General features: G+C 47.8%; 3 protein-coding genes across 3 annotated transcripts; 1 reads left to right on the top strand and 2 right to left on the bottom strand.

The window, feature by feature from the left end:
• Nucleotides 1-1,042: 1,042 nt before the first annotated feature.
• Nucleotides 1,043-1,900, top strand: FPOAC1_003212 (uncharacterized protein; the record flags this gene model as incomplete). The annotated part of the gene is made up of 2 exons (XM_044847782.1): nucleotides 1,043-1,710; nucleotides 1,765-1,900. 2 exons carry the CDS (start codon nucleotides 1,043-1,045, stop codon nucleotides 1,898-1,900), a joined length of 804 nt encoding a protein of 267 aa, XP_044713698.1.
• A 463-nt stretch (nucleotides 1,901-2,363) lies between these two features.
• FPOAC1_003211 (uncharacterized protein) lies at nucleotides 2,364-4,574 on the bottom strand (the record flags this gene model as incomplete). The annotated part of the gene is made up of 3 exons (XM_044847781.1): nucleotides 2,364-2,809; nucleotides 2,858-4,126; nucleotides 4,181-4,574. The coding sequence occupies 3 exons, from the start codon at nucleotides 4,572-4,574 to the stop codon at nucleotides 2,364-2,366; spliced, it is 2,109 nt and encodes a 702-aa protein (XP_044713697.1).
• A 2,232-nt stretch (nucleotides 4,575-6,806) lies between these two features.
• CCG6 (clock-controlled protein 6) lies at nucleotides 6,807-7,343 on the bottom strand (the record flags this gene model as incomplete). Its single annotated transcript, XM_044847780.1, has 2 exons — nucleotides 6,807-7,053; nucleotides 7,108-7,343. The coding sequence occupies 2 exons, from the start codon at nucleotides 7,341-7,343 to the stop codon at nucleotides 6,807-6,809; spliced, it is 483 nt and encodes a 160-aa protein (XP_044713696.1).
• Between the last annotated feature and the right edge of the window lie 2,507 nt (nucleotides 7,344-9,850).

Genomic DNA, 9,850 nt, shown 5'->3' with positions numbered 1-9,850 from the left:
GCCGCGGTAAGATAGGATTAAATAGATGTGATGCATTCTATTTGGGACTGGGCTGCTAGATACAGTGTGTTCTAACGTCCATATGTACTAATCAAGGTATGGTATGTATATGACATTCGTTAATCAGTCGACGCATGTATAATCCGTATGCTGCAGCAGGCTATTGACCGTTTCATGTATATACCCATCACTAGTTTACCAAGTAATTAGTTACATTATGTATGTATATGTACCCCAAGAATTCGGATACCGCAACTGCACTGCCCCAGCCGAGCTCAGCTCACCTCGGCTCTCAGCCATCGGTTGTTACCAGATCCAATGCACATCATGTTTGCAGCCGCTTTGCTTTGCTTTGCTTTGCATTGAATTCCACACTTGCCTAATAGCTGGCTCCACTGAAGCAATAGTTCATTGAAGGGGTTTGCCACGGGGAAGCAAGTAAAGGGAGATCTCCTGTCGTGCTCGCTGGGGCAGTTCGACATCGGTGTCACAGACCATTTCATTACATCTTGATTCAGATTCATCTAAGTCTTGTAATAACTCCTGGGTTACTGTACTTCGCATGACACTAGTGAAGCCATAGTAGAGTATTGATAGAGGATATCCAAAAATATATCAAAAGTAATTATTTAACATTAAAAAGTATTGAACTACATAGTAAGCCAACACTTAATCGAATACTCAGGAATGATTTGAACATAGCAATATGTTTATATTCGTAGAATTCAATACACCATCTCTACGTAGTAGATAGATAGGCAGACAACTTTAATGTGTACGGTCTAGGGTAACCTCAAAACCAACACAAACTCATGTGACCGCGCGCCTAGCTCTTACACGAGTCAATGATGAGACGTGTTTATCAAGACAAACGCACGCGCCATCGCCAAAAGCGGACACAATGGCAAAGGACAAACTCAATGTCTACTAATTCACCTACCGAGAGGTGAACAAGGGCCTCACTCTCAAACGCAGAAATACATGGGCTGGACGGTATCAAACGACCATGATAGAGCATCAAGTCTAAAGTTCACATAACGCAATGACTTCTCCCACCAAAAAAGCCGCCCAGCCCCAGCACGCTGCAGCCTTTGACCCGTGGAACTCATCTTCAACCGGTCACCAACGGTCCGAGTCACGTCCCGGCACTGGCTGGCGTGAGTCCCGCAACCGCAAGCTCAACAGCCAGTTCCGCAGCGGTTCATCAGGCGGCGAACGCCTCAGCGATACCTATGGCGCTGGGTCGGAGGACTATGATGAGGAGCGCAAGGTGCTTGTACCAAAAGCTGCAAAGGAGAGAGCGCAACGGAGCGTAAGGGATATGCTTGTCCAGCCAGGCAAAATGCGGGAGAGTTTAGGTTTGAGGGATGACAGTCAGGGACGAAGCGAGGAGGCACTCATGGAAGTAAGACGGAAAGAAGACGAAGCGCGCGAGGTAGCGCTTAAAAAGAAGGGCATGTTCGACGGAGCTGTCATCTATGTCAACGGAAGTACATTTCCTCTCATATCAGACCTCAAGCTGAAGCAGATTGTCACTGAGCACGGAGGACAAATGTCACTGCATCTCGGACGTCGCAAAGTCACACATGTTATCCTCGGGAAGCCAGCCGGAGCACACGTGGGCGCTGGAGGAGGTCTTGCTGGGGGAAAGTTGGAAAAGGAGATACGCCGAACTGCTGGGTGCGCAGTTAAGTTCGTTGGCGCTGAATGGTAATTGTTCAACTCCTTAAATGTTGATGATCACGGCTAATGTTAGCTCTGCAGGATCCTGGAAAGCCTCAAAGCTGGAAAGAGGCTTCCCGAGGCACGGTTCTCGAATACCAAGATAGCGCCCAAGTCACAAGGGAGTGTCTATAGCCTCTTTTCGAAGCAATCGAGTGGACAATCGTCCAAGGAGTGAACCTCGAACGTTCAAAGACAACACGTTATTGGTCTGATTTACTGGAGTTTGGGCGGATAACTCGTCGGATGGAAGCATTCCACGGCACTGCATTCAGGTTGGTAAATGAACGGGCATGGGGGGTATTCTGCTCTTGGGAATGCGGTAGGCTGCATGGAATATGAGCTACATGATTAGGCATGGTAAAAGCTGGGCTTTACATTATATAGTATATCCTTGCCTAAAACATAGGATTATTTTGTATGAATCACGTTTTTAACGGCCGGAATGAGTCTTGTTGGCTCATCATATCTTTGAATTATTGTGCGCCATCTCAGCACCAAGTCACTCATCATGATAAGTCATGGGTTATAGACCCAACTCTATACAATAGAAAAGCCATTGCCGTCTTTTCTCCATATGAAGCCACGGCGAAGTCCATAATCTTCGCCTCTGCAAGAATAACCTTCCAGATCGCCCCATCTTATAGACGAGCCTTGACCATAGAATCCTCAACATCCCTAGCTTCCGCCTGCCCAAAATATTCGCTGATTTTGGCACGAGCAATATCCAAGGTGGCCAAGTCCTCTATTGTGCTGGGTACCATCACCTCTTTATCAAACTCGCCCCGAATTGCGTTTTCCACCATCTCCTTAAGCACACGCCGGAGCATTTTGCCGGATCGTGTTTTCGGAATCATACACTTGCCTTGGATGATGCCCCCTAAGGAAGCTATGGCACCGACTTGACCGCGTACTAACTGCTGGATTTCTTTGAAGATTTCCTGGTCTGGAACTGCTGGATCTGAGGCGACCTGCCCCGAGAGCGTCACAAAGGCGAAGGGCAGTTGTCCTTTGAGTGAGTCAGGTACACCTATGATGCAAACCTCCACAACGCGTGGATGCGTGGCAATGGCCTGCTCAATGGACCCTGGAAATCGTTAGCTGGTGCATAATCCAAGGCAAGGTATAAACATACCGCTGGAAAGACGATGTGCACTGACATTTAACACATCGTCACTGCGCGACATCACATGGATATAGCCTTGTCGGTCAATCCAGCCCGAATCGCCAGTATCGAGCCATTTACCCTCGAATCTCTTCAGATAACCTTTCCAAAAGCGCTCTTCATCTTGCCATAAAGTACGAAAGCCTGTTGGAGCAAGCGGCATCGCTAGAACGATATTCCCCATGGATTCCCTGTCCACTTCAACACCTTCATCGTCAACAATGCGAACATCAAAGCCTGGCATCGCTTTTCCAGCACTCCCAGCCCTCAAACAAGGAGGCTGATGTCCCCGGACATCTGTTTTTCGATCTTTTCCAGCGTGCGGGACAAGTGCTCGCCCGGTGATAGGGGAACCGACTTCAGTCGACCACCAATTATCGACTACTTGAGCATTTTCAGCACAATACTGTGTCATAAGCTTCTGGTAACTCTCGATAAGAGTAGGCTCAGAGCGTTCTCCAGCGAGGAAAAGACCTCTTAGACTCTTGAGAGCCCCTCGTTTGCCATAGTCAATAAACATTTGGCTATATGGGTCGTCGCGTCTGATGGCACGGAGAGCTGTCGGTGCAGTGAACATGGTGTTGACCTTGTACTCATCGACTATCCTCCAAAACGCAGACGCATCGGGAGTACCAACAGGTTTTCCCTCATACAAGATGGTTGCAGCACCGGTGAGAAGAGGGCCATAGATAATGTATGAATGGCCGACGATCCAACCAATATCGGAGGCAGTAAAAGAAACACAACCAGGTCCAGTAATATGGAATAGGTAGCTGATAGAAAGATGTAGACCGACAGCATGACCGCCGGCATCACGTAGCACGCCTTTGGGAGTTCCAGTTGTGCCTGAAGTGTGAATGATGTAGACAGGATCGGTGCTCTTAACAGGGACACAGTCTGCCTTGATTCCTCGAGACCGGGCCTTCTCAGTTAAAGCCTTCCAGCCCAGCTGACCGGCACTCGTGTCGATATCCCATTTGAGCTGATCCCTTTGCCAAACAATAACATTTTTTGGTTTATGAGTAGACAGTCTGATAGCTTCTTCCACCAAAGGCTTGTATGCAATGGGGGGCTTGTTGCCGTCAATGCCACAAGAAGCTGTTAGGATGGCAACTGGATGACATGAATCGATGCGCTGGGCAAGTGCAAAAGGGGCAAAACCCCCAAAGACAATAGAGTGAATAGCGCCAAGACGATTGGCAGCAAGAATACCTATAACTGCAGCAGGGATCGTGGGCACTGTTATATCGTTAGTATGTACTTCTGTCGACAGAGGAAATCGAGTTTACTGACTATACAGCATCACGACATCTCCCTTGTTTATCCCTTGCTCCCTCAAAGCACCAGCGAGTGTTTCGACTTCATGTAGTAGCTGGCTGTATGTGTATCTCTCCTTGGTATTTGTCACAGGGCTATCAAAGTATATGGCAACCGAGTCACCGTGACCATCGAGCACATGTCGATCGACGCAGTTATAACAAGTAGATATCTCGCCGTCTGGAAACCACTCCCAGCTGTCGTGTGTGACACCATTCTTCAGTGTCTTTTGTGTCAACTGGATAGTGGAAGAGAACGGTTTGTGCCAGTGAAGTTGCTCAGCCTGGTGTCTCCAGAACTCTTGAGGATTTTCCAGACTATGTCGTAGCACTTCGTCTTGAACGTGGTAATCTTCTATGTTATCAGGCATACTAGGCAGTATTTTCCCAGTTAGCACACCGATTTGTTGGTTTGGTTTCCGTTGAGAGAGCGAAGAATATCTTAGTGGCCTTGTAGGGACGCCCGGTTTTGATGCTAATGGTATCGAAGACAAGGAATAATAACGAGTAGTATGATAGGAACATTTCGGAACAGAGACCGAGATGCTATGGGGGCGAGCGTATATGATAAAGCGGATAGTTTGACCTAGTTTCATCGGTATCCGGCCGCGACACCGAACTGCTCCGAGACATATTTGGCGATGCATAAATGGTTGTACCTAGACGATGATCTCCTCGAGTAGTATTAAACCTTTGAGTTGTGGTTCCAATGCTCGAGTCCGAAGAGAAGAGTCCAGGCGAGACAATTTGAGTCTGTGGCATGAATACTGAATCTAACAATGCTTGGACTAACGCAAGAACTGTTGGGGGGAGCTCTTTCCTCAATCTCCATCTCCCTCCTCAATTTCATCATCAGCCTCCATTTTCTTGGCTGTCAGAGCAAGTGTAACTGGTTCGCTTCCTTCCTTCTTTCTATATCAGAGCTCCCCCGCATTCCTACCTGCCCTACGCCAAGCAAGATAGAGGATAGCACCTGCCTCACATCCAGCTTTACTGTTTGTCCCTTTGCCCGGTAGACTCTTCCGGTAACCGACGGGCCGGTACAGCTCCGAACCGTAGCAATGGATGTGTTAGTAAGAATATGAGGCTTATTTGGTGGATCATTCTGGCGGTGATATCCCGGGCGTTCGGAGTTGAGCTGAAGCATTGGACTGATCCTAGCTCATATTTACTGCCGGTAGTTGCTGTAGTGAACTCGACGTTTTGACGCTTCACTGTGACCTGGGTAATGATGTCTTGTCGGTGAGGAGTTGGAGCCCGGATATATCCCTGCCACGGTACTGCAACCGTGTCTGAGGGACTCACCGAACTTTTAGGAAGTGAGAATAACACAAGGGGGGCATTACTCAACCAACCCTGGCATTGATTGATTAAAATTGGGCTGGGAGAGAGACTAGTCCTAGCAGATCGTTGCAACTAGCCTCGCCTACTGCTGTTCTTTTGTGCAAGGCAAGGCATATAATATAAATGTCAGTTCAATATTAGTTCAATAGCCACGCAGTCTGAATTGACTGTTAGCAAGTTAACGCCCCCAACGCCTCTCCCAGCGCCCGACCCATGGGGCTGACCGCCACGGCGTTTGATATCGCTCGGATGTTTTGGCGTCATCAACCGAGAACAGCAAACATAATAATCTGAGGTAAAATGGAGAGGAGCACTTCTAACTATCTATTCAAGCTCAAAGAATTGGACTTGGTAAAGTCGTGAAGGAATCTGGGACACTGTCAAGTTATAGAGTGACCATAAAGCTGACCGAGGCTGGGTATCAACTTCTTGTTACATCCCAGGCAATACTAGGAAACAGTCAAGTAACTACACGTGGGGATGCAGTCTTAATCTCGGGACAAAACGCCTGAGACACGATCAAGACAAGACACCTTCATAACCAAGTCACACAAACATAAAAAGAAATCTGAAGTGTGCTAAGCCAAAACTGGCCTCTTAGCAATGTTTGCTTTGCTTTTGACTACCTATGATACATGATTCCCCAAGCTCGCAGAAACATTGAGAATTGACAAGAGGCCATAAACACGCCCAGCTCTAAGGATATATATGCTCCAACATCTACATAGGAAAACATTAAAGATGCTGGAGGTAATTTACCAAAGAAAAAGTATGTATCAAGAATAGGAAACAGGATTCGAGGTTGGGAAATTGATGAGCAGAAACAGGAACAAAACTCGCGAGTAAAGGTCAGACAAGATCGTCCTATTTTTGCAGCCATAAAGGCAAGATAAACAAATTATATTCCCATCCTCGAAAGAAGATATCTCACACACAGGGAATATGCGAGCTCCTTCCGAACACCGAGACAAAACTCATATATATACAAGAATTTGTCTCCAAAACCCCTGCAAAGCGTGGCCATCATTAGACAATAAGATTCCATAGAGCGGTGCAGTGGAATACCGGTTCTCCCGTATCGTATGTTCGTAAACCCAAAAAAGATATAAAAAGAAGTTCCTATACAGTTCCCTGAAAGATCGCTTGCGTATCCCAAATCGAATCGAAACCATCGCTAACTTTCCCACATCGCACCCCCAGCGTGAATTGGGTATCTACCGGGCGTAAGACATCGTAGGCATTGTTTGCTAGCAGCTGATTTACAGGAAAGCAGCGAGACCGACGACGGCGGCGAGACCGGCACCGGAGAGAGCGGCGACCTTGCCGGCACCGGCAGTGGGGACCTCCTCAGGGACACCGGCGGTAGGAGTAGCACCGGGGCCGGCGGGGTGGTCACCACCGTGGCTGGGCTTGCCAGTAGGGTAGACGGGGACCATGGTAGAGTTGTGGCCCTGGCCGGGGTGGCCAGGGTTGCTGGGCTTGCCAGTAGGCTTCTCACCAGTGGGGCTAGAGATTCAGTTAGCATGATGTTTATGAGGTCAAGATATCAAAGCAACTTACCAGTCGTGGCAGACAACAGAGGAGGTCATGATGACGGGCTTGGTGACGGTGCAAGGGCAGTCAGTGATGGTCAGGGTGGTGGCCTCAGTGATGGTGTAGGTCTTGTCGCCGTGGACGATCTCAGTGGGACCGGGGCAGTAGGTGGTGTAAGCAGTAACGACCTCAGTGGTGTAGGTAACGTTCTTGGCGTGGGCAGCAACGCCGGCAGCGAAAGCGATAGCAGTAGCGAACTTCATTTTGACGGTTGGGTTTTGGGGGTTGGGTATTAGATTATTGGTAACTCGAAAGTTTAGTGGTTGATGATGTACTTTAAAGAATGAAATTGACTAAAAGTCAGGGTGTAATAGTAACGAAAGTGAGTGTGTGGGTGAGGAGAGAAGAAGGAAAGGAATCTCGAGTGTCTGGAGGACTGGAGCTTTATACTGAGATGAGAGTCCTCGAGGTCAACTGTCTGCTGGAGATTGTGGATGGGAGCATTATGGGCCAGGGGTTGACAGGCTCCACAGGGCCTCACTGATGGAGGTGTGGAGACCTCCATGGAGATGGGAAGACAGGGATAAATACAGGGGATAGTGGAGTGCTAGAGCCTTGACAACAGATGGGTGTTAATTAAAAAGTTACGAACATAACAATAGAGTAGAATTCTGGTCACAGAGAAACAGAGATAGGCTTCATTACCCAGTGGCGTTTTCCCATAATGAGATTGACAGGGTTCAATTGAGCTGCATAGAGTCTCTAATTGGACAATTCGCTTTCTCTTGTCGTCCACTTACCATTCATTCTGTTAGACGGGGGGCAAATGAGCGGCGACTTTTACACGGCTGAATCACTGATATGATTCTCAAGAACCAGTTGTTTACTCTAGTATTAAGTTTAATAGTTTAGAGATTACATCTACAGAATGCAATCGGCATCATGGAAGGTCATGGTTAATGTTAAGCTTGAAGTATACAACTCTACTAAACATGATGTCTTCATGTCATGCTTCTCAAGAAACACACCCAGCAGTTAGTTCAGTTACAGTGCAAACTGCTTATCAGTATTGTATCAATCCCGAATTAGCAGTGGTCCCAACCCCTGTATTGTAAGTAGACCAGACGTTAATATTGGATGAACGAAATGGGAAAAGGGGATGCTAGTGCTAGCCTCAGCGTGCGTGTGTGTGGGGAGGAAGCCCTTCCACTTTGCTTCGTCCTATTGTGGGGTGGAAGAAGAATCTTAGACTCTGAACGGTATCAAAACCGAGACACGACTAAAAAAAGGAACTAGAATGATTTGAATGTAACATCAGTTGATCCGAACGGAATAGCTGATGCAGGTACCGCGCCGTATTGTGTGTTGTTACACGCACAGCTATCTAACCGCTGTACCTATTCGCCTTCCAATCTCTAGGGCCGAGATTGCTCTCACCTGTATTGCGCAGAAGATAAATGCATAATAACGGGCGATATTGCGAGCGAGAAGGCAAATGTTGTTGAGAATGAATATCCAAGGAGAGAGATTTGGTGATACTAAAATTGGTATCTATCGGACGAACCGAGGCGGACCGACGTTCCATGTGGGATCTGATTCAGAGCTGGGACTTGGTCCAGGAAGATTAGAAAGGGAAAAATCTAGAGTAGCACTCGCATTAGTGTCCAGTCCAGTCAGCAAAGACATGTTTCCAAACTCTGGGCCATGCTAGTTGCCTACAATACGACGGTGCAGCGATGTGACCTGAAAGATCAATAAAGCGATTGGCAACAGAACTGATACATATGTACTAGCCAAAGCCAAGATCTTTCAAAGGACTTTAGTGATCGATCGATAATCCTTCCAACATGATTGCGCGTCTTTGGACGATCTTGAAGCTAAGGCTAATGTCGTTCTGCAGAAACGAGGCCAAATGAGAAACCAAGAACGACGGCTTGTCGCGTGGATGCGAGGCAGCTACCCGGTTCCTCTGCAGCGGGCATTATCCAATGAATGGGATGGAAGGTACGACCAAACCACCCAGAATTTTAGGTGGTCTTGCAGCTTCCTTTTCTGGGTCCCGTTGACTGGTGGGTGACAGAATGCGACGCTAATGCAGGAACAAATCTCTTCCCGCTGTCTGCCCGCCAATCCCTTATTTTTTGGCGGTTCCAGACAACCTCCTTCTCCCGCCAATCACAATCTTTATGTCTTTTATCTTGTGCCCATCAACAGCTACCCATAACTCTTACTCTCGATGGACAGGATAAGCACATGGATGATCACTAACCCTGGTGCTGATTGCCACAAACAACCAGCTACATTTTTCTGGTCAATCAGACAGACATGCTGTCCATGATCTGACCAGGCCCAAACTAGTACCTAGCGAGTCTGGAAACTAGGTACCTACTGTATCATAGCAACCTCACTGGGCAGGCAACAAATGGCTAACTCTTTGATTGCTCTCCCGGCAGTCATTGGATATAATCCAAAAGGAACCGTGCAGCCTCGGCAGGTGATTGGCGGGCCTTTGTCCACGGTACTCAATGCCCCGAATCGATCCATCACGGCACGCATAGGAAGCAGGGGATAGGGGAGCGAGCTAGAGGCGGTCTGCTAAACTGGAAAAGCGGAACTCGCTGCTAAACAGAGCCGTCAGTCACTGTATCAATACAAACATGGATGTAATGCAATGTGCAAAACATGGCGTGGGCCAACGCCACACCGACAGCCCGACAAAGCACTTCATCTGAGTCGCGCAGGGCTTGGTGGAAAAATAAGGCGAGCAAAG

Source organism: Fusarium poae, chromosome 1 (assembly GCF_019609905.1).
Source record: "Fusarium poae strain DAOMC 252244 chromosome 1, whole genome shotgun sequence".
NCBI lineage: Eukaryota > Fungi > Ascomycota > Sordariomycetes > Hypocreales > Nectriaceae > Fusarium > Fusarium poae.
Note: the sequence above shows the minus strand (reverse complement) of the source record. Positions and strands in the feature narration are given on the sequence as shown.